A 25,198-nucleotide genomic window follows, 5' to 3' on the forward strand; every position below is an offset into this window, starting at 1 on the left:
TCTGTTCATCAAAGTCTAAACATGATTTAATGGAAAAAATATTTTAAAGCTGTCAGTCACTATAAAATAAAGTAAGGAAACTGGAAACAAAATACTTTACATCAACTTTAGTTCTATAGGATTATGTAGTACTAAAGTTGAAAGAAATGATATATTTAAAAATGTAGACCCTCACTCAATTTGTTTTATGTATGAAATTGTATTTTCAGTTGCTTTCTATGTTCTGAATTTCTTTTGCCGAGAGAGTCTGCTATATATATTCAGCTGAGCCCAGAAGCACCACAGACACCAGCTTAACAGGCTCTCTTTATAGTAAATGTAGCTGTTGAAATAGAAGACAGTTACATTAAAAAAAACCCCACATTCCATCAACATGATCTGATAGTCCACGGGTCAATGAAGACTTTACTGTCCTGGGGGAAGGCACCCAGCACAGACAGTCTCTCAGGTTCCGATTTAACAGCGGACAGGACAATAGTGCTACATATTTTCTAGGGTTTTCCATTTTGAAGTAAAGTCTTTCGAGGAGAAAAAAACAAAATGAAGGCCATTGGAGTAGAAAACAAATGAAATGTTAAATGTCTCTGAAGGTTCTGAGCTCAGCTGTATGGATCCTGTGCCATCCTACAAGAAGCTAAAACTAGCAAACGACGAGCTGGAAAGTCACAAGTAGTTTTGTTGTTGCTGTTGTTGTTGTTGTTGTTGTTGTTGTTGTTGTTGTTGTTGTTTTACAATAAGTAACCTCAAATCAGCTACCTCTAAAGCACATAGTATAATAAGATGGTTCAATTAGTTATCCAAAAGTGGAATTTACGCTACTTCTTAAGAGGATGTCAGTGGAAGACAGCGGGAGTAAACACAGTAAGCTGCCCTTCTTTTGTGACCTTTTGCATAGTCATTTAGGCTAATTCTCAGACGTGTGAACAGGGAAAATGAGAGGTGACTGTAGGAACTGGAGAATGCACGGTGTGCCTTTAATTAAGACACTTTACAACAGCACGTAAATCAAAGTGGTAACATTGCCACAATTTCCGAACACTGGCTGATGATAAATTCTGAACACATAATGGAATCGCGGTGAGGGGATATATCTTAAAACTCAAATGTTATATGGTAAATACATGGTATATACAAATATTGTGCTTATGTGGTAAACCATTAGCTGTATAATTCCATATGAAAACTGATCCCATAGTAAAAAGGCTCATATTAAGTTCTTATGTACAGAGGTAGACACAGATCTATGTGGGATTAGGATTCTAGATAATATACTGAACCACCAAAACAATGAGTTGGCTTTAAGAATAGTTCTCAGAAGTTTAAATTGGAATCTACTCAGGCGTACAGGAGGAGAATCAGCCAAGCGTTACAAAGCACAAACGTTGATACACTGGAGACCCCTCGCACCCTACTTCTTCTAAGCCCGCCCAGCCCTGGCTGTCATCCTCCCCAAAGGGCCCCCTATGCCCTACCACGTCTAAAACAAGACCATTTGTGGTTCTGCACCCTGGGTCGAATATTTCCCTTTCCAAAGCCTCTTTTCAAATGTGCGAATATTACTGAAAAGGCAATACTTTCATTTTCAGAGTTCTTATCATTAAATTAATCCTTTCTAAACAGAGGCAGCTGAAACAAAATGAGAGCAAAAAAATATCAGGTGGGGAGGTGGTAAATGGGAAGATGTTGAAAATAAGAAACACCAAAGAAATTGAGCTTGTGGAAACAGAAAAAATCTTGGGCACAAGTGACAATTTTTTACCAAACGTATACACTCTTAGTTCCAACTGATCAAAAGCACATTAGTCAAGAATTTGTACAAAAAAAGACCCCCTCCCCAGGCCCCCAGTTTAAGGTCAGTGTTCTTGAGCACAAACCCAGTACGGCACCTACACTTGACCGTGTCCCAAAGCAGGACTGAAACTTCCAAGGTTCACCCGTCTTCTCTCCTCTACTTTTTTTTTTTTTCTATTTAGAAATGAAAAAAACAAAATACACATTTAAAGAAATATTGGCCAAAATTCTGAACTGCTCTGAGGAACATCAAAGAGTGCAAACAGATTAATCACTACAAAGTAACCAAAATGAAATAGTCCTGAGGATTTATAAATAAGGACCAAACAAGATGATCTGTATGCTTTCTCTCTTGGGGAAAAAAAAAAAATAAACCCCAAACTAGCTATTGGATAACAACCAGAATTCCCTGAGTCCCAGCTGGCTAACCAGGTCTTACACAATTCTGCAGGTTTACTAAGATCAAGGGGAAACACTGGGTAAAGTCTGTTTTTATTTGAAAATTTTTGTGATCCTATGCAGACTTGAACAAACACTCAAGTGAACTGTATCTCATCTACAGAAGACAAGAAAGTTTTAGACAATATAATTTCTTGGGGTCAAGTGAGTAACTCTAGAACTCAACATTCAAAGAACTATTATTAATGTGTTAATATTCACTTAGGGAATTTGGCAACTGGTCTTGGGCTCTGTGGCTTATCCAATGACGTGTGTAATGAAAAACAGCATGTGTATTGTTCGCACATGACACCAGGCGGTGGTGGGAATCAACAAGGAGAGCTCAGAAATATCTAAAGAGATGTGGGTACTTAGCTGATTAGAAGTGGTCAGTAAAACCTGTGCTTTCTGCTCTGAATGGCACAAGACCACAGAGATTAATGGGAAAAGGACATACCTGAAAATACAGAAAATAAGGGCTTTGGGATCAGGAATGTGACATTTTAACCAAACTCTGCCATACATATTAGGTATATTAACCTCCAATCAATTAACCTCCCTGAGTTTCAGAATCCTAACTTGTAAACTGGGGTTTAAATATATGATAGCTTCTCATTAATTTAAACAATGAAAAGGATGCCTTTATTATGAGGGGAAAACGTAAATGGAGGAAATAGAAAAGATAAAAATTCTTTCCAATATACAAGAATCACAGGAATAATTAGTTCAGATATGAGTATTAAGTATCCTACTGTGGTTATGAGCCTTTATGGTCCATGGCCAAGTAGTGGACAAATATGCATTAAAAAGGAGAATGTTGGTAACAATTCTAAAATTGTTGAGATTTTTTTCTTTCCTCTTGTCCATCATCTCTGACGATGTATTTAATCTTTTTAAATTTTCCATTCAATGCTCAAGCATGATGGTTTACAGCGCCATGTTTAGTACAAATTTAAATTGAAAAGTTCTCCTAGTCTATTACTTTACCTTCTACGGAAAACAACTAAAACGTCACTGTGTTCATAAAGACTCAGATGCACATCCTTTGTTAATATTTCATAGAGCAGTCAAAACAAACAAAAATTGTACTTCATAGAAAGTAGGTATTTCCTTAGTTATCGAAGCCTAAGTCAAACAGCGCACGAGTAGATGGTTCCTTTATCACTTCTTGAAAATGGGATTCATGTAAGTGATGAGCTTTGCTCCCTACCAGACACACATACACAGAGAGAGAGATGAGCTGCGGATTAGCTGTCATAATGGACACCCCTGAAATGAAGCTCACAAAGCTGTAAAACTCATAAAAAGCACATCCATGAAATGACAGAATAGAGTGTGACTGTCAAATGTTGACTCACTTACAGTCACACCCCTCCTGGCTGCACTTTTTTATGATCTCCTTCTATACTAATGACACGGGAAGAAGAAAGAAACAAAAGAGGTTTTTAACCCTCCGATTATGTGAACCTCACAGACCACCAAAGAAGATGAAAGATTATTTATAATGTCGTAAGATTGATCAGTTGGAGATTTTTTTTTCATCAGCAAAGTAAAGCAAATTATAAAGAAACAAGGGCTGTGTCTAAGACCCCCCTCAACCTCTCGGTTTCACCCCCGTTTACCAAGATGGCCATTTTGTTAAAAATAAGCACCCACCCACATAATCTAACAACACACATGGTAGAGAAAGCTTTCTTGTAAATTGTTTATAAATTACACACAAATACACACAAACACACACAAACACACACAAACACACACAAACAACACCCTCAAAAATGCAAGCTAAAGAAGTCTTTTACTAATTTTATTCTGATCAAATGTGAATCTGTCCATTAGGGTATTTGCAGACACTCTGGTACGCCGAAGTCTAGTACGCCTTAGGAGTATTTCCCATTCATTTTCTCCATTGGAGAATCGTATGGATCTGTGAGCTCACAGGTTGGAAAGGTCCATAAACACCCTTTGGTCTAGTTATCTATTTTAAAAAGCCTTATCTGATCCTATTTTTTTCCCCTTCTAAATTCAGAGATTCCCCTAATGGTGAAAATAATGAATTTAGAACCCATAACTTTGTTTCACAATCTTATTTCCTTTTGTGAATGTTGGTAGCCAGCTTCATGAAATGTTCCTTGAAGTGCAATTCTTGCTAAATTTCATAGAAACTTAGTTTCATCAGGCAATCTGATCAAAGTGAAATGTATTGGAAGATCAAGTTTTCTTAAGAAGTATTATGTGACTGAAGATAGATGGAATTGTTTCAAAGGAAACACACAGCTTCTATGAATTCAAGTCTTACTCTGGATGAAAAACTTCCCAAGATAGGAAAATGACTTCTGGATAAAAATTGATGAATCTCTGTGATTTTTTTTTTTAAAGAATTGATTTTAAAGTGGGAGAAATATTAGAAAAATGATAAATTCTGATTTTCATGAATGAAAAGAGAATTTGACCTGAGCCCTTAATGTATGCTCCAGAAAAGACAGAGCTGGTTGTTGAAGGATCAGCTGAGAGCACCAAGTAGAGGATGTGGTAACAAGAAGCAGCTAGTGTGGATTCATTAAGAAAAATCTATGTTGTAATGGTCTAGTTTCTTTTCCTGCAAAAATTGGAATGCAGACCAGGGGAGCGTGACGGCCATAATGCTTCGGACTTCATTCAACTTTGGGTTATGCTCCTATCAATATCCTCATTGTCCTAATGGAGAAATTGCACAGGACCTTGGAAGAGAGAGTTGAAGAGGAGACCAACAATCTGTCTTTAAGTGTCTTAAGAACCTCTAATGTTTAAAAAGGATCAAGCCTCATTATTTGTGAAAAAGAGATAGAATTTAGCCATATGTTGTCAAGAGACAGAACACTGACCAATGGCTGTAAGTCATCAGGTGAAAGCTAATGAATCCCTGAAGGAAGAGCTATCTAAAAGAGCTGCCTCCCCACTGAGTGGGCTATCTCAGGATGCAAAAGGTTCCCCTTCCTGGAGGTTTTCAGGTATTGGCCCCATGACTACCTGCCTGGCAATTCAATGTCAGATGGCAGGCTGAATTAAAGGCCCTCTTCATTTTGTCTCAGTTCTATGTCCCACTTGACTGGAGTCCCTCCAGCAAAACTAAATATTCTGACAAATGTGTGAAACTATACATGTTTCTCTATCCAGGATGATAATGTCCTCCGGAGTCGTTAATTATGCTCCAAAATGTAAAGGACTCCATTTGTAATTGAGAAGTCTATAATAATTTTCTTAAATTCAAGGAAGATCTTTCCAATTATGAAACAAAACCCAAGAAATAATGATTCTTGAAATATATTTGTGAAAAGATTGTCCAATAACAATCAGAATTACAGATATAGGGACATTGTGAAACACACAGTTACAGGACCAAATTCAACACTACTGCCACGGAGAGGGAGAATTCACTGAGGTCTGGGGTGTAATGCACAGAACAGCCACTCAAAGGAGTCTGCAGAAAACACACCATTCACAAAGAAGGTACACGTGAGTGATATCGTGGTAAAATACTGGCCCTTGCTTACTTGTCACAGTGGTGCTTATGGCGTGTACCTGTGGAAGAGGGAAGGAAGAAGAGGGAAAAACTAAAAACCTGTGTTTTCAGATGTCTGTATGTATGTTCAGCATTTAGCCAAAGTCTAGAAACGAAAAAAGACTTTGTTATTTCACACCAGGGCAGAGGTAGGTCCTGTGCACACCAAGTCAAATCAGAGGGCTTAATGTGAGAAAAATAGGAGGCCAACAAAGAAAAATAACAGAATTCACAACCCACACAGGATGTCCGATAGGTGGGAGGGCGGCACAGATGTAAACACAAAACTGGATGTTGTCTGATGACAACTGTTCTATAAACCATGGCGAACTCAGCTGCTGAGCTACAGGACTGTACGGAATTATTTTTCAGTCTAAGTTTTCCTTTCCATGGAATAAAAGCTATAAAACCGCCTGCATTCGTATGAATGGAGCCTCAGTAGCCAGTAGTTGCCTCAGTTAAATAAATGTAATTGGACTATTTTAAGGAGAAATGGTTTGGTTCAGAAACGCTGGACCTGACTAGCAGAAACAGGAAGACCAGGGGTATAGTTCACTTTTCAATTATCCGTGGTAGTTTTAAGGCAAAAAAATTTAGATTAGAATAGACATTTAAAATCTCATCTTAATGAACAGCTAAAACTTCACATGTTTTATGAGAGCTGCTGTGAGAAGCTAAGTAAATAAGACTGAACATATTCTTTCTGTTTTCTAGCTCATTCTCTAGTGAAGGGGCTGGGTTGGGGTGAGGAGAGGGAGACCGAGGCAGGGGCAGAAACAGGGAAAATAATGGGAAAAGGGTTACACAAACTGTGGAGATGCTGACTGATTAAAGGAGATTTCTGTGATAAACCCTCAAAAATGTACATTACTTACTATGTATTACTTAACATACGACCAACTCTGGGGTACAAGTTAATCAAACAGGCACTGGTTACTTTAACTTCTTTAAGTGTGGTCCTTTAGAAAAGAGACTGAAATTGGAGCCAGAAGACTTTGGTTTAGAAACTGACCCACCACTTGAATTCCTGTAACAATCTCACGTCTCAAGTTGTATTTATTTTTAAAATGAAGATATGAATACTATTTTGCTTATATTACAAGACTGACATTTGATGTAAAAGCACTTTGAAAAGGTAAGATACAAAATAAGGATCAATAGCTGTTATTACTCCTATGACGCATAAGCCAGCCTTTCCCATTCGTAAAAGAGGAAGGTTCAATGAGGTTCTTTGAAGCAAATGCTAAATTCAGGACATTTTCCTCATAATTTTAATCCATATTGTTAAAGTCACCTGCAGTAAATGACACTGGAGAATACAACATACCTACTAAATGTGAGAGGGTAACTGAAAAACAAATGTCCCTTTGACTCCTTCATTGCCTCCATGTTTACCTGTCTTGAAGACAGCCATCTGACCTTGGCGTTGAGGCAGGGAACAAGGGGAGAGGGAAGGAAAGACCATTCTTACTAGACTAGGGTTTTAAAAATCGCACTTCTGCTCCAACAACAAAAGTGATTCTTGTTTTACTTATAGAAACTTTGAAAAAAATCTGAAGTGTGGGACATACATGTAAATGTACAGCACCATCACCTTGGCATAGTCATGGTTTTATTCTTCTAGCCTGTTATCTACGCTCCATGGAAATGTGCTTTAAAAATATCTAGATCGTTTTCCACACGGTGTTTTCAAACTTGCTCTCTTCAGAAGTACTATTGTGAGCATATCCTTATATCTTTAGATGAATAGACAATTTCAATCATCGGAGAGGCCTGTGGGTGTCTTATCTGAAAGCTCAATTTGGCATGCCCTGTGTGTCTCATTTTATTGGACCATCCTGCACTAACCCCTCCACCAGAATGATGTAAAGAACACAAGACTCTCTGTTTGAAAACATGCACAGCTTTTCAAGGCTAGAAAATTAAACCATAAAAAGTTTACTGGGGAAAAAAAAAAACCTTTAAAAAGCTCCTTAAAAACTCACACCATAATTGCTCCCCACCAAGCGTGGGCACTTGCTAGCTGTAAGTAGTGGCACTGTGACAAGTGTAGCAAAGCTGAAAGCAGGCTATACTAAGAGAAAGAAAAAGTCTTCCACTGGCCATCTGTGAAAATAAGGCATGTGGCCATTAAATGCAGAGGCTGTAAATATACACAAACTCCATGAAGCAAATGGCAAAAAAGGACTAAACTTCAAGCTCAAACAAATCAAAATGTTTAATGCATAGTTACCACTGCTGGACGAAAACAGCTCTGATCTTTGCAGTCTGCAAACTCGGCATGTATTTCAATTAAATACCCCCAAAAAGAAAAGAAAGAAAAAGAAAGAAATGAAAAGACACAGAAGAAAACCATCTGGAACAAAAGGCTATAGACAGCCTATACTCAATTTCTAGAAACAAACAGCCCCTTTAACTTGCACCAGCCTGTCGAGAATGTCGATTGGAATTATTGAAAGGCTGACATACAGAGTGATGGATGGGTGATGACATAATACCTATTTGCCTTTTTGTCGTGGTCTTTGAAAACTGGCTGCTCTGTGCTGATAATATTCACTAAGGGGCTTTCCTCGCCCCTCCTGTCCCATAAGAAGTGTTCCCTAGCTAAGACACTCAGAATTAAGAAGGTTGTATGAATGAAAAACAAAGGAAAAGAAAACCTAAGGAGCAAATGCCAACTTGCACATAAGAAGCTGGTCTAGATTTTCTAATAATCAGTTGCCTAGAAAGCAGTTCTCCGTCCATTGTATATACATTTTCGGAGTACAGAGACTCCAGGAATAAAAAGGCAAATACTCAACTTCAGATTTTGTGTATCTTTTCATTAAAGTCACGAAATAAATAATTACATGTAAATGTAGAGATTAAAAAATATTATATATTCCTTTTTATAGAGAGAAAATCTTAATCATTTGTGTTATTTTAATTTGTTCCTAGGTAAATTCTAACCAAAGGATTTAAAAGTCTGGGGACACACACAGCACCCCTAGAAAAAGCTCCTGTTTTGTCACACTGTGGCAATGATCTAACTCCTTTCCTCCTGAATGATCTACCTAACATGCCTTCCTCCTTCACGGAGTTTTTCCTCTAACCACTGAAATGTCTAGGTCTGGTCTGACTTCTCTAATTCATTTTAGCGAACAGCAACAACTACAAAGCCATCCATAAATCATTAATTAATTGTAGTATCTGCCACTGAATGCAAAGGTCTGAGTTCCTTCACATTCACTTTCTCAAAGCAAACCTGTAATTCACAATTCCTCACATGCCTTCTCCTTGTCGAGGGGAAGGAGCACGTGTTCGGTAATGCTGAACTAGATACACTGTCAGTTTCTGAAGAGTTAACACTGCCGGCTCCATCCATCAGATGGCCAGCGAAGCATCAGGAAAGAATGATGGATGTAAAATTATTACAGGGCTGCCATCCGATACACTTACTGCCATTTGTAACTAATGCTGGGACTGACACACTTTTTTTCATTATTAAACATCCACATTAAATCAACATTGGTCACTGTCATTTCATGTTTGGCACTCTGTTAAAGGGAGAGGAAAGGGCTGACAATGGCAGAGAAGAGAAGGTTGTAAAGGAAGAGTTTCCAAGTGCCACGGGAAGCAAACTAAGCTTGGTGTACAAGTCCATCTACACAGTATGGGGCAAGGCTTCTTATGAACATGACTGACCCCGGAAAGAGAAACTGCTTTCATTATTTAAAAAATATATATTATTCACCAAATTTTCATCTTATGCTGTGGAAATTTGCAAAGAATTTTACCCGAATCTCACAAGGATGTGAGATATTTCCCCAGCTATTCTGTGCAGTTACTGATGAATTCATAGCATGTGTAGCTCTTTAGATTTCAGGTATACTGCAGGCATCTAATGTTCGATGAATACATTCTCTGCCTTGAAAATTACATGTATGCATTGGTATGTGTATATCTCTGATGCCTATTTTATATACAAAAGCAATAGAGAAGTTGGCTTCAACATGCAGAGAGCACATATGTGAACCCACATATTTACTGATTTAACCTGGCGCCACGCAATGTTTTCCTGTACACGTGCTTGTATGTAATTTAACTCTCTGTAACACAGACAAGGTAGAAGACCTGGACATGTAACAGTGAAGACCTAAGGAGTTAGACAGATGACAACAAATAGAATCCAATCAAAACTAACCAGCTTTACGAAAGAAATATTTGAGAGTTCTGATGCCACTTTTATAATGTAGCTGTGGCTGACAATGGCCTTTTCCTACCCAATAGCCATTCTGGTCCTTCTTTTTGTCTCTACCAATATCATCTTTGCTCTTAAGATATCCCCTAGATGTGAGTGCGATCTGGCTGCCACGTCTGCCACTCACTGATCACCAGGGTTGACTGGCTGATCTGGCTAGTCAGACAGGTGCCCTCCTCCTCCCCCACCGCTCCATGTGCGTCCCTCCCAGAGCTGCACACTCGCTGAAGAGGATGACCTTCCCCCATAGAGGACGGCCCTTCGTCAGTCAAGGGTACACGTGTAGCTATGCTTCCCTACCAGAACTTCCCAACACGCTCTCAAGGTCCATTTGTAGAAGAAAGTACGGTAATCAAGCTTCCAGAAGTCCAGACACATCCAAACGAGGTGCTGCAAGTGGCAGCCTGCCTTTCTTACAGCAAAAGATGGCCTTTGATCTCTGGAGGGACGGGACAAGATCTCTAACTCAGTCCCCGAAAACAACTCCTCATCAATTTCAAGCAGCCCCCTTCCTGGGCCGGTAACTGCCGCAAAGACGTGCGATGGCCCAGCTCTACACAAGTGAGACGTGTGTGGAAGTCGGCTTGAGGGGGGCAGTGAAACATCCCCACATGAATGAGGAATGAACTTCAGCCAAGGGAAAATATAACTTCTTTCTGAATCGACCCGCCTCTATGGGACAGTCGTACTTGCAGCAACATTTTGTGACTCTAAGGGATAATCACGCTGACATCACTGAGCTGATAAACTAACGCCACCCAGCCCCCTGCTCCTAAATTTCATGATGTGCTCAAAATGAATCATTAGTTGTTGGAAGCTACTGTACTTAGAGATCCTAATACATGTGATGAAAACCATTTCTAACAGATACTACAGCGCAGACCTCCTCTTCCCAGGACGGCTACTTGGGAGTGAGGCAAGTAATCAGGGAAACTTCTGGTCTGCTCCTCATTTCGGAGCACGGGGTCTCTATTGTATTACTGTTGCCTGGTGGGATCAGGACAAAAACGGAGGTTTTTATCGCCTCCTATTAGATATGGATACCTTCAGATACAGGGTCAGATCCTGAGTATATAGCTGGGCAACACCGTGCCATCTGCCATTTGGGTGTTACTGAAGCAAAGGAGGTGGTTTTTACAAAGCAAATACATGAGGTTCTTCTGATTCTTCCTACCTGAGAAGCTTATTTATTCATCCATAACACTAATCTGTAACAAAGCTGGGTGATAAAAGATAACATTATTTGAATATACAATCAGGCTATAATTAACCAGAGATGACAATTATAAATAACACTGCGTCCCAGAGTTTCCAAGAAACCTGACATACACAGTTCCTGGGTATGCTGAAACACTTCCAAGAAAAGTAAAGAAATGAAAAATCTTTTCAAAGTCTTCAATTAAAATGTGTTTCAGTAAAAATGACTTTCATTATGTGTTTTGGTACATATGACTGGAAAACATTTGTCCCTATCTTCACACCTCTAATTGTTCTCGCTGCCCAATTACAGCTTTTCAGAATTAAGACATTCGAGTTGAGACAAGTATGTTGGTCATTTGAAATGTGGAGAAAAGTGAATACATGTAAGGCTTGCGTACTCAAGAAAACAGATCTCCTCTACAGGTTTCCAGTCACCTGGCTTGAGGGCCACGTTACCCCCTTTTAGACTGATGGGAGGCAGCTGGCGGAATTACTCTGCTTTTTTCTTTCCTCCTTTCCTTTCTCCCAGTTCCTTTCTTTCTCTCTCCTTCATCTCCCCGACTCCTTACACTCATTTCATACACTTGCAGGGTTTAGGAAGTTGGGAGTATTGTTTTAAGAGAGAAAACATGTCCTTCTTTGGGGATTCAAATGATATGAGAAGGTGACTGTGCAAACTATAAGGGGAACTTTTCATATATTGCGTTTATGTCTTTCGTTAGAAACTGTGGAGCAAAATTTCAAACCAACTACTGATCTAACTATAACTATGCCTTGGCTATGGATAAAGTTGGACGATTATGAAAATCTATTAAAAAGGTAGGTATGAGGAAGGTAACAATGCAATATGTCTAGTGATGTCACTTTGTGTGGAAGGATAAGCAGGTATATAACTGATAAGCTCAGCAACGTCGGGTCTGAATTCAGCCCCCATAGGAACTCACACACATAAATATGCCATGATTAACAGTCAAAATCATAGTTTGATCTAAACTGGAAGCTCTATAAAGGCAGATGACATATTTTCTTGTTCAATACAGCACCTCAAGTGCACAGCACCGTCCCTAATACATAAGGGCGCTAATGTTGAATCATTACCAATTAAAAGATATAAATTTGACATTATTTCATTCCCATGAGTTGCACAGACATAGATTGATCATTAATTCTGCAGAAATGTCAGCTAAGCTCATTCAACAGGAAAAGGCAACCACAGTAATACCTGCTTCTGGAAGAGCTTCAAACTCAAGTATCAAGGGTAATAGGGACGAATTAATTCGAATCCTTCTGCTGAGAAGGTTTACTTACACATTCCAAGAATTTTGCCAGACTATTCCAACAATGATTTAGACATTTTTATATTTTACCATTACAATGGTACAATATCATATTTTAAGATTTTTCACTTAAAAATGCATAAAAATAGAAGATTATAGTTAAAGATGTAACTCAACTGCTCTGAAAGTGCATGGTGAAGAGATTAGGAACATAAACTTCTTGAACACAGAGACATCTCAATTGGCCAAAAGATTTTGGCAGGTATTACTCCCAAAACAGATTTTTTCAAAGTTATTATAATTCTACAAAAGAGAAAGGCAGATTGAAAGCAGTAGTTTTCCACAGAGGCGACTCTCACTCCTGCAACCCAAATAGGAGGTGCTAATCAGAGAAATCAAAGACAGCCCGATCGCGGAGGTGGAACGAGAGGTGGAAATAAGGCCCCTAACAATGGACATCGATGGACTAAAATGAATGCAGATGGTTCCACTCTTGTTACTTAATCAAAAGGCTGAGCAGAGTCACTGGAGCCGGCATGAAGTCATGTGTTAGAACAACAGCTGATCTGTATTAGAGAAGATTAACTCGCAGTGCCGTGGTGGAGGGCCCGGGATTATTTTATGTACTTCCACTGCCTTACAAGCCGTCAGCACAATTATTGCCCTCCGATGTGAATGACTGATCTGTAACCACAGCTAAACAGCATGCTGCTTAGGGGCCTAGGAACTTCATGAAGATGAATTTCCATACCATCAAAGTGCTTTTAATGGGCTCCCTGATCCAACCACAAGGTCTGTTTTGCAAGTATATAGAACTCGGGATGAAGGCTTCCTGTCCAAAAGGATTTGGTCGGTTGTCACTTGACAATTCCCAGCCAGCACAGGGGAGGAGAGGGGGGAGATAGGTAGAGTTGTCTCTGCTTTAGAGGATTAAAAAAAAAAAAAAAGGGGTACAGATGCTTGCTGAATGCAACCAACTGCTGTATCCACAGCTGAATTCAATGCGCTTAGCAAATAACGGCAATTTAGCTATGCTTGCGAGGAATAGCTTGAGTCACTTTGCATTAGCATCTGGCTGAGTGTTAAACTCATTTCTACATGGGGTGCAGAGAAAAGGAATTTCTGTTCAAGCATCCTTTCAAGAATGTTTAAATATTTGAATATAAATTCCTTTATGCTTGCTATCATTCCTTCTCAGAGCTGTCACTTTGCTTTCTCCCTTCCCTTCTGGTGCTTAGCTAGAAGATTTGTGTGCCCTTCGAGCAGACCAATGTCGCTCTTCTTACACCGTGAGACTGCGAGGGATGGATAACTTGACCATGCTTTGCTCTCCCCTCCGGAACAGAACAGAATGGAAATCATTTCTCCATCCTTTTGACCCATGTTGGGACCAGAGGAAAAGTACAGTTGTGACAGAATCACACATACATTTCCCCTTCACTGTGCAAATTGCTAGTTTCTTAGAGATTATATGCAAAATTCCATACAAAACCTGGGAAACTAGAAAGCCATCCAAATTAGCAATCTGTTCATCCTGGACAAGACTGACTTGAAAGCTTCCCACGATGATTAACTTTCAAGTTATCACTAAGTAGCTGATCATTTTTTCTCTTCTCTACTTTATCTATTTAGCCACAGGATTGTGAGAAAAGGAGATTCAGGAACACTTGAAAATTTCAATTAATAATATCAAATATTAGGGAAAGAAGTACACCACTCTGAGCATTCTACAATAGCATAATATTTTTCTGAATAAGACACAATGTAATTTAGAAAAAATAGTTTGAAATTATTATATCTCTGATAAATCCAGACATTTCAAGGCATAGGTTTAATAACAGGTATGATAATAATGTCCGCATTTTTAAAGAGCAAAATTCGTTTTATAATAAAGTCACAGTCACCTAAAACTTGACAGTGCTTTGCAGTGGAAACATGTTCTGACAAGCTCAGGATCCTAGATACTTTGACGACGAGCATGAGTATCATCCAAGCTTATGCTGATTAAAGAAGATTCAACATTTTCAAATCCAGCTCAACCCCAAATACAAGTTGAGCCATCTCTGCAAAGCAAAATTCTCCCTCAGACTCAGATACTTCAGATGCCCTTTCATTTTAATACAAAGTCATGGCCAAAAAGGGGGTGTTACTTGCCCATAAGGTTTGGCGATGGACAGAAGAGAATTACAACTCTCCCCATGGGCATGAGGAGTTCCGGACTGACAGAAGGAAAAAGGGAGGAAGAACCATCCTTCTGAGGATGAGGAGAAGATAAAAAGATTAAGAAGAAAAACATTCTGGCACTTTAAGTATTTTGGGAAAGTCAGTCATTTTATGAACCAACCTTTTCCGTCCGGCAGTTGTTAAGACCTAGACTGTTCACAACCGCCACCTTCCCATCCAGCACCTGCTGCTCCCGCCGCAGCTGCTCCTTCATCTGCCGAGCCTCCTGGATTGCCTTGGTGACAGCATCATGGTCATTTAAGTAACCTGAAGATGTAACAGAACGAAGGATATGTTTTGTACAAATGCATGGATCGGTTAACTTTTAACCATAAAAATCGCTTCTTTTTTGGGAATGGCTAGTGTCTGGCATTTAATAATTTCTCAGTGGAATCAATCTACAATGAATGAATGAAGGACCAGTGACAACTGATTCACACAGTCATATACCAACATGGTGCCATGATCTGTTATCAAAACATCAATCATAGTTAAGTGAAATACAGTTGTTCCCACATGTTTGGAAAGACATTTAAAATATAATTTTTGAATAAACTTTTTTAGTTATTTGAATATTTTGTAGTGCAAAAATACAAACTATCTTTGATTTTTTTTCCTATAAGGATCATTTGAATGTTACCATAGGTTACAGTTATTGATAATTATCACTATTAATCGTTGACACTCTCTTAGTATTGGAAAGGTCAATTTAGAGTTTGAAAATGGCACTGTGTGGTTTGTTCTATACAGAAGGAACAAATCATCATTAACTGAGTGAAAGAAGAGCATTTCCCCCCTGCGTTCATCTATGATGAAATAAACCACAGGTGGCAGTGGCTTGTCACAGACACAAACCTGCAACAGTCAAGAGGCTAAATTTCAAGCACAGACAGTAACCCCAGCACCTGTAATTGCCTGGTAAGATATTGTGGCTACTGGGTAAATATAATCACACTTGATTCACACTTTTAATAAGATGGTCAAATGACCAACTTGTGTCCGCAACCCCACAATCCGGAGTTGGTAAAAAAAAAAAAAAAAAAAAAAAAAAAAAAAAGCCAAAAAATGTCTTTTAAAGAATAACAGGTGTAAGGAGACAAACTAATTTTAACTTAATTTTAGTTTTAACACTGGTCATTTATTTCTTTGATGCACATTCTGATGATAATCTGCATGATTTTCGGGTAGCAACCCGATGGGAAGGGATTGTTTTGCAAATATTAAAAGGAAAGCTAATATATCATCTTTCACTCTCCCTATATTTTAACTAGGGCATAAAATGGCATAAACTGAATCTATAATATGAAATTGCCCAGAAAAGGGACTTGTTTGTGACATGAGGCTAAATCTAACCAGATCCATTGGTGAATTGTGACAGATGGAGGGACTGTGAGACAGAAGGCAGGCACTAATCACACATAAAATGACCGGCTTGCCTCAACATGTTCCCTGGATTCCAGCAAACTTTACACCCTAATCCATTTTTAGAACAAAAAACATCTGGGCCATAAATCCTCTAATCTGCCAAAACACGCTATTAAATCCCATGATTTGTTGAAAAACACTAAGATTAAAGAAAGGAAATATAAAATGGCTAACTGCCGTGTTAGGAAAGTGTTATTAATACTCTTTCTTTGTCTCAATTATGAATGTTCTGGTACTAAAGAGCCTTGTCTAATCATGTCAGATTACACATCCTCGTCGTACTGCGAGACTCTTCTATCTGATCTGCTGATTGCCAAAAAACATAGACTACTTTCTTGCTGCTTAAACATTTCTATCGAAGAAGCTGATGTCAGATGAGTGCAGTGCTCCAGTGCTGGAAGGCTTCTAAGTGGTCCGTGTGTCTTTTCCCCTTTACTACGTACAGATTAGACCTCTAATCTTGAGGCAGAAAGGTAAGTCCCAGGGCAGCCAATAGAAAGGAGAGTCTTGAGAGCTACTACACATTTTGCTTTTCCATGCTAAACTCATTGGAACTTATTAGAAAACAAAACAAAACATCCTTGCTCATTAGAAGTACAATATGAATCATAAACAACTATTTAAACCTAGGTCAGAACTTTAGGGTTAATATTTACTTTAGCTTTTGGTTGTTTTTAACCTCATCTTTATCCTCCACATCCTTGACTTGACAGTTATCTTGAACAGCCTTAATATATTGTTCTTGAACTTACTCTGTTCATGAACACTGCTCCTCTAGAAATAAATGCGGTCTTAAATGACAGTGATGGTCTTGGTCTATGATCCTTCTGAGAACCAGCCTGGTTTCCTTCTCCTCTAACCCCTGTTCATGTACAACCTGGTACCAAGCGTTTTTGTAGCCTCTTTGGCTTCTCCAGAGCACAAGTATATTTGAAGTGGGTTGGCACCTGGCACTGAACAAAAGTATGAATTCTTTATGCTTTTTAGGCACTGCCAAGATGACACTGTGTAGGAAAAATGATTAATATAGATGCAAAAAGGATGCAAATTATGACGGGGGTGAACAACTGACAGACACACATATGTTCTGTACTGGCTAGTTCCAATTTGAGGTGTGTGTTCCCGTGCAGGTGGAAATAGGTGTTCACTTTAAAATAGACATTCTTGCTTTCAGAGACTGGAGCTTTAGTTAAAATGCTATCTGAAATTCTAACATTTGTATCTGCTTAAATCATAAAGCCATTTATATATTACAGGGTTGGATCATAATTGGATTGTTTGCTGGTTCTTAACATTTTATTCTTATCACAGTCACCAAATTCCCAGCCTTGCTGATTCCCTCTCTCAGTAAATGGTCTCACCTCTGATTTTGGAAAGATCGAGAAGGCTGAACTCTCACCTTCCGGCCCCATCCCAACTCCTACACCAGGCTAGCTTCAAATCTATCTCCATTTATGCCCATTGCCTCCTCTTGTTTCAGTGAAAATGGTGCCCACCCTTTTATTCCGGGCAAATCCCCTAAATCCGTGCTCTGGGTTTCTGTAACTCTCTACCAGTCATTCTCTTTCACATTTACATCATCCCCTTGAGCTTCTCTCCCATCTCTACCACCTCAACTTGTAAGTGCTTAAGATTCTCCTCCTTAAACAAGCAAATAAAGTCTCTCTCCACTTGTGTTGCCCTGTCTTTCCAATCCTGTCTCTTCACCTTCCAAGCCAAGCTTCTCAAAGCTTTAGCTCATACTCCCCACTCCCTCCCTCACGCTCCCACTCCTGCTATAGTCTTGTTTCCACTCCATTGCTCTTTCAAATTCCAAACCAAGGGACGCTTCCCATTCCAGGCACTGACAGTTCCTTTGTTACTGAAACTCCTTCCTTCCTTGTTTCTCATCTTAGCCCTGGTTCCCATATCTGATTCCTCCATCTTCATATCCTTGCCTGGGATCCTTTCTTAATCTGCCCCTTAGATTTGGTCTAAGGTCTCAATCACCAGTAAAAATATTAACGTTTTGGAGTTGGACAAGCCTTAATTAAAATCCTAACTTTGCTACTTCCTAGCTATATAAATTATACATGTTGTTTTACGTCTATAAATCTCAACTGTCTTACTGGTTAAACAGAAACAACCTCACTAGATAAAAACATGAATTTGTAAAGATTAAATGAGTTAATATGGTCTCTTCACATAATAAATGACAGTTGTTTAGTAACTGTCAGATTATTCACAAAATGGCAGAGTGACTTAGGTAGAATGTGGGCATTGGATTCAAATGCATCTGGGTTTCTACTCCTTAGGAAGTGTGATATATGCCAAATTATAACAGTTAATTCCACTGCGTTTCCATTTCTCTCAACTGTAAAATGAACATAAGGTTGATGGAAGAATTAAATGAAATAACACATGTAGATAACACTTGGTACACCTGAGGAGGTGGTAAAAGATGTTAATTCTTTTCTTTTTTCCCTCTTTCATTTTCCCTGTGTACTCATCCCCAGCAGTCCTGTTGCACGGCTTTGACTAGTGTGATAAAACCTGCGAGGGGACACAATTTCCCATTGGTACCGAGGTCCAGTGAAATGGCAGTCACCCATCAGAGGTCAAAAGGCCCCAAATCATCATCTGATGCATCTTATTCTGCCTTCAGTATATATTCCGGCAGCAATTTACATTTTAGGAGAGGACCAGAAGGAAGGGTGTGTCTTAAGGAGAGGTTTAGTGAGCATCTTAGAAGGAAAATGTCAGGGGAAAGGCCAGTTGGCCCCTCAAGTGAGATTTGGGAAATGCAGGTTAGGAATCGTAAATGTAAGAAATGTGAGATTCTATAACCTTGTTAAATTGACCACAATTTGTTTTTTTTTGTACCTTGGCGTTTCTTCTTAACCATAACTAACAAAATTCTCACAATTAAAAAAGGCCCCTGTTATATATTTTTAGGGGTTAAAAAAAAAAAGGGAAAAACTAGAAAGTCCAATCGTAGATGGGGTAAGATCTAAACAGAAGGAGTGAGTACACGGCTGCTCCGCCAGGAAGAGCCCACAAAAGGCAGACGAAAAGGAGTAAGCTGCCTGTAGGGGGTTGAACTGTGGCTCTCAAAGAGGTATGTCTGTGTCCTCACCCCTGAATCTGCGAAGTGACCTTATTTGGAAAGGGCGCCTTTGCAGATGTTTAAATTACAGATCTTGAAATGAGATCACCCCAGGTTTTGGGTGGGCATTAAGTGCAATGACTGGTGTTCTTACGAGAGAAAAGAGAGGGAGATTTGACACACAGAGACACGGGGAGGGAAGGCCAGGTGACGATGGAGGCAGAGGCTGGAGTTACCCATCTACAAGCCAAAGACACCGAGGGCTGCCAGAGCCCCTGGGAGCTGGGCGACAGGCCTGGGACAGGCTCCCCCAAACAGCCTCCAGAAGGAACTCACCCCACGGATACCCTCACTTTGGATTTCTAGCTTCCAAACGGTGAGAGAATGAATTTGTTTTAAGTGGCCCAGTTTATAGTAATTTGTTGTGGCGGCTTTCCAAACCAATATACCGCAATTGGTCTTAAGTGCGCTCGCGAGACTCGCGGGGTGATCGCAATGGCTGTAAAATATCGACTGCCTGCCTCAGACCTCTCATGCCTTCCAGACAGACACACCTGTCTCCCAGGCTCCTCCACTGCAACGTCCCATGCAGCGTGTCTAGCACAGAAGTCATCATCCTCCCTCAGGCTGTTTTTTCCATATCCCAAATCCCTTTCCGGTTGCGCATCCAGTCGCTCGGGAGCCACCTCAGCGCTCCTGTACCCCACGTGTATGAACGGCAACCACGCGCAGGAGCTGTGCCTCCTCCTCTGCTCTCAAACGTGCCTTTTCTCCATCCCCACTGGCCCCTGCTTTCGCTGAAGCCACCTCATCTCTCACTTGGGCTAATGCCTTAACCTCTTTAACTGGCTTCCCAGTCTTCAAGCTTACGCTCCTTGAATCTGTTCCCTACTCTGCTCCCAGATGCAGCATTCTGAAATATTCCAAAAAAGGGAATTTGGTTCACTTCACTTTACCTGATTAAACACTCATCTCTCACTGTGCCTATTAGAGGAGCCATTTCCTAAACTGCTGACCTACATATACTGTAAAAAAAAAACTCCATGTTCAAAGAAATGTGGGAAATACTTAGTTATAGTTAAAACAGTTTCTCCATTGCATGAATTCTCAGAATCTTGACTCTGTTAATGTGCATTGCAAATCTTCAAGAGATAAAAGCAGTAGGCAGCATTTCCCAAATATCTTGAAACACGAAACTCTTTAATGTTTTCCCCAAAACATCATTCTGGGATAAATTCCAAATACTTTAAGTCTCTTCACGGTATCAACTCTACTTATCCTTCCCGCGTCATTTCCTGCTGGTCTCTCAAGAGTTCTGTGCTTAAGCTGTACCGAACTATTTCCTGTTCCAAGGACAGGCCTTCCTCGTCCCACCCTCACTCCTGTCTCTGGAGCTTTTCTCTTACACTGAAATACTTTCTTTCTGGTGTGTTTTGAAATCTACTCAAACATCACCCCTTTTGTAAGGACTTTTCTGACATACCCCAGACACACTCCTTCACATCATTAGTACTTCCCACCTCCATGCTAATGCAAAACCTTGGAGATGCTTTCACTGTTCACAATGCTTTTGTTTTTCTAAGTTTGTACTGCACATCAATCTATGAACTATTTGAGAGTATTTCTTTTCTTTCAGTTTTTTATTCCTTTGGCCCACAGCCTGTTGAAGGAATAAATGCATATTTCCAAGTTGAAAGTATCTACCTTTAGAATTCCAACTTCATTGATTATCTCTGTCACCCTATCAATAGAAGCCTGTACCATATGACACAGATTTGTTAAAATTCATAGATTTCACAGGTGCTATCTGGGTAATACAAGTTCTTTTTTACTACATTTAATTATCTTACATAGAACTTCTTAGCTATAGGCAAAAGTAAGGGCACATATGTTTCAAGTTACTTTCAACAAATACTTTTTTTTCTATTTTTGAGGTCAGTTATCAAATTTTTGGCAGCCTGATATGTAGCTATTTCTTTGTCTGTGAAAATTCATGAGAATTAGATAATAAATGTGAAAGCAATTTGTAAACTGTAAAGTGCTATGCAAATATTAACTGTCTGATGTTAAATAATATCCCTGACTTCCTGAGAATCCAATGGCTTTCTATGAAACTCTTATACTACTCTTGTTTAATACCTTTCCCTCATAGAAGTTTTTTCCCTTAGAAATGCAAACTAATGAAAGTTTAACCTCCTTCCTACCATCGTATTTTAAATTAGCAAGTTGTAGAAATAAAATACCAAATTAACAGACTTGAAGGTACTTCCCCTCATTTCATTGAATCAGTGTGCATCTACTACATTTGCTCAGTAAAGTTTTAATTTTCATGCGTTACTGCCTCTGAGGAATGAAGGGTAAGAATATGTTTTAATGTCTTCCAAAGACAGGACAGAACAAAGACTACAGGCCTCTGAAGCCCCAGTCCAAGACATTTATCTACTTACCCTCCAGAGTTAGCAATTGTATGGCAGAGAGAAGACATTCAACACTCATTTATGGGATGGATGAGGGAAAGGAAAACAGGTGATTGAGAACAACAACCGGTACAGAGAGGCTGTCGCTAGGCAACGACTAATGAAATGAAAGCATGGAGCCCAGGGACCACGACCGTGAGGCCTCGACCCCCACTGGGCCGGTTACCAGGTCTTCATGTACACGTGTCTCCTTGAAATTAAAACAAAGGCAATAACCTCAGACTCCCAGGACTGAGAAGCCCTGGGTAAGCACTTGGCCCCTTTAGGCCTCAGCTCCTTATCTGGAAAATAATACGTTTTCAAGAGATGGTATGGATATTTGCTCTATCTAGTTAAAGATCCATAATTCGAAAATGAGCTGCAGTGAGAAAATAGATTAAACCTGCTTTGAGAAAAGTCTGAAGTGTTACACGTATGGCACAGCCTGGGGGGAAACGGCCAGTAAGGGAAAGATAACATCTGGTCACAAGATTCTAAAATTATCCATCATTCTTCTGAACTATTCATGCTTTTTAAGGATCCCTTTTCATTGGAACTGCCCATCACCTGCATACCTTATCAAAAGCATTCTTACAGAATACACTGTAATACTGGTCACCAGCCTCAAAAACTCACTTTCTATATTTGTAGCTAATAGATATATAGCAAAGAGCCCCATGTCATTAACGATAACTTAAGTTATCTTTTGGTTCACAATTTTCCATGGTTTATTAATGGCATAACACATTAATTCTTCTTTCAGGGGTGACCTTTACAACACCATTAATGCTCACAGCTTTTATCCAACTACATTATTACTCATTACAGTTTCAGCTTTCAACATCTGCATGTGTTGAAAAGAGAAAAGTAAATTGTAGTGGCATCAAATCCTTGGAAAATATGAGCAATGTGTATGTGCTGAAGGGACTTTTCAGGGGAAAAAAAATAAGAGAAGTTTTAGTAGTGGAAAAAGTCAGATGATAAATGTCGTTAAATACATTCTTGCCTTTCTAAAATATTTTGTCATACTTAAACCCTTGGAATGCTGAAGTGAAAAATCCTCACATGATAAACATGCAAATATATTAGTTATCCCTTTAGTGAAATACTCCAGTTCTGGCGACACTGCAAAAGGAGCTCGTGTACCAACTCTATGATATTTATGGGCCTCTATGTCTAGTACAGAAGTGAATCATTCTTGCCAAATAAAACATTTTTCTCTGTTACATGCTTAAGACATGAAAGCAAATCTTATCTTGGTGTCCATTTAGGATGCTGAGAAGAGTGACTGAGAGATCGTAACAGGATGGTGCACAATGATAAAAAGAACACGTATACCCCAAGCTCTTCTCAAACTTCTCAAAACTTCAGGCTTCACTGTTTCTCTTCTCACTGCTGTCCCCTTACCACCGCCCCTGCCCCAGACTGACTTCCTCTTGGCAAAGAGTCTGGAATTCAACTTTGTAGAGATGGAAGCATTTGAATATATACCCCTTCCGCTTTCTGGCTGTCTATTCCACAACTTCTCTAACTTTACCCCCTTTTCCCTCATTTCCTTCAGCCTTAGAGAAAAGAAGAGGCATTTCTTCTTTCCAAAGATAATTCTCTCTCATTTCTTCTTGCTAGGTCTCTGCAACTTGTCTTTGTTTATATACAGACATAAGATTTCCTATTCTAAAGCCTGGCTCTACTCAGCCTTCTCAAAGTAAAATCACTTCTCAACACCGCGCTTACAGAAAGGCTGGTCACGTATCAGCTGCATTTGCTGCCCTCATGTTCTCCGAATCCTTATGACTGGAGTTCTGCTCTACCATCCTACTGAAGCCTCTCCAGCAAGTCTACCTCCCCACCATCCACGAGCTCCAGCTAAACCCAAGGCTCTTCTCCACGTTCTTTAACTTCTCTACAGAATGCGAGACCATTTAAATAACTCCTCCAATTCCAAACTTTAATTTGTCCTCGGCAAGGAGGACACTGCCTTATCTTCATTCTAGTCTAAGACACTCACTTGCTCTTTATCAGTTTTCCTCTGGAAAAAAAAAAGAAGTGTGGTGCTTTAAAAATACGTCCAAAGACACTTTGATATACTTCCTTCAGAGCTGGAGTCTCATTCCCCTTTCCTTGAGTGGGGCTGGACTTAGTGACCGTCTTACAATGAAAAGAATAAAGCAGAACTGGCTGTGTGTGACTCTGGAGACCAGATCATAAAATGCACCGTGGCCTTCTCTTTGCTCTGCCTCTTGGACCACTCACTCTGGGGAAAGCTCGCTGTCATGCTGTGAGCAGCTCTACAGAAAGACCCATGGAGCAAAGAACTGGGGTCTGTAACCAAAAGCCATGCGAGTAAATCATCTTGGAAAAGGATCATCCATCTCCAGTAAAGTCCTGGAACCCGGCTTGACTGCAACCTTAAGACAGAGCCCAAGCCAGAACCACCCAGCTAAGGTGCTTCCAGACTCTTGATCCTGAGAAGCCAAGAGATAATCACTGCTGGTTGTTTTAAGCTGGTGAGATTTAGGCCAGTTTGCTACACAGTAAGAGATAACTAATGCAACAGGTAATACCTAAGATGCTTTATCTCACTTCTCTTCCTGCCATACACACGCTTTCTGGGTGAACTCGTTTACTCTGATGGATACAAGAACATCCTTAAGGAATAATTTCCATGTTTAAAACTCTAGTACTCCTTTCACATATTACATTTACTTTGACCATTTCCCCCTGAACTTCTCCACCTACATGGCTCCTTATGTTTCAAATTCAATACTTCAAAAATTTTCATATTTATGTCTTCTGCCAAACCCGCTTCTTGTCTTCTCTTTCATAGTTAAGGAAGGCACTAGCCTTTCTATTTTATAAATTCAAAATCCTAGACTCTTCTGTCTCCAATTTGAACCTCACCAGGTACACTCTATTGTGGATAAGTTATATCAATTCTTCTTTAATAGTATGTCTTCAATGTATTCCCTCCTTTGCTTTATCATTGCTTATTCCTATGTCATGTAACTTACTCTTGTCCTGCACTAAATCGATGATCCCCCTGATTCCAATCTCTTTCTGCTGTTAATATAACACTCTTCTTAAAGTTCTGATGAGATTGCTCTCTGGAAAAAAAGTCAAAAATTTCTTAGGATAACATTCAAACAGATTCCATCAGCCCCTTCTGGCTTTAACTCTGATCACTGTCCACTGCACACTCGTTCTATATTCTAGCCAAATCAGTGCATTTCTCAAAAAATATGCTATTTCATGCCAGGTTTTGTCTTACAGCTTGAAATGTCTCTTCTTCAAGGCTCCATCTGAATTAGCCTGTCCCCAGCTCAGGCTTCCTGATCCTTCCAGACAGACTCCAACACCCTCCTCTTCCTGACTGCAGGACTGTTACCTGTGCTCCGGAGTAGCCCTCGCTATAGCTGCTTTGTACTGTAAGACTCTGCCCCAACTACACCCTAGCTCCTTGAGGGCTGATCTGTGCTAGCCTCCTCATAACTGCATGCAAATAATACACACATCAATAAATGT

The 25,198-nt window shown here is 39.7% G+C and overlaps 1 protein-coding gene across 9 annotated transcripts in view; it reads right to left on the minus strand.

Annotated features, from left to right (window-relative positions):
- SOX5 (SRY-box transcription factor 5) overlaps positions 1-25,198 on the minus strand; it is an 899,287-nt gene that overhangs the window by 12,171 nt on the left and 861,918 nt on the right. For all 9 annotated transcript variants that reach the window (XM_031443970.2, XM_031443965.2, XM_064479110.1 and 6 more), the window contains one exon: positions 14,832-14,977. In XM_031443970.2, the coding sequence (XP_031299830.1) occupies positions 14,832-14,977 (146 nt within the window). The remainder of the gene's footprint in view (positions 1-14,831; positions 14,978-25,198) is intronic.

Source organism: Camelus dromedarius, chromosome 25 (genome assembly GCF_036321535.1).
Source record: "Camelus dromedarius isolate mCamDro1 chromosome 25, mCamDro1.pat, whole genome shotgun sequence".
Classification (NCBI taxonomy): Eukaryota; Metazoa; Chordata; class Mammalia; order Artiodactyla; family Camelidae; genus Camelus; species Camelus dromedarius.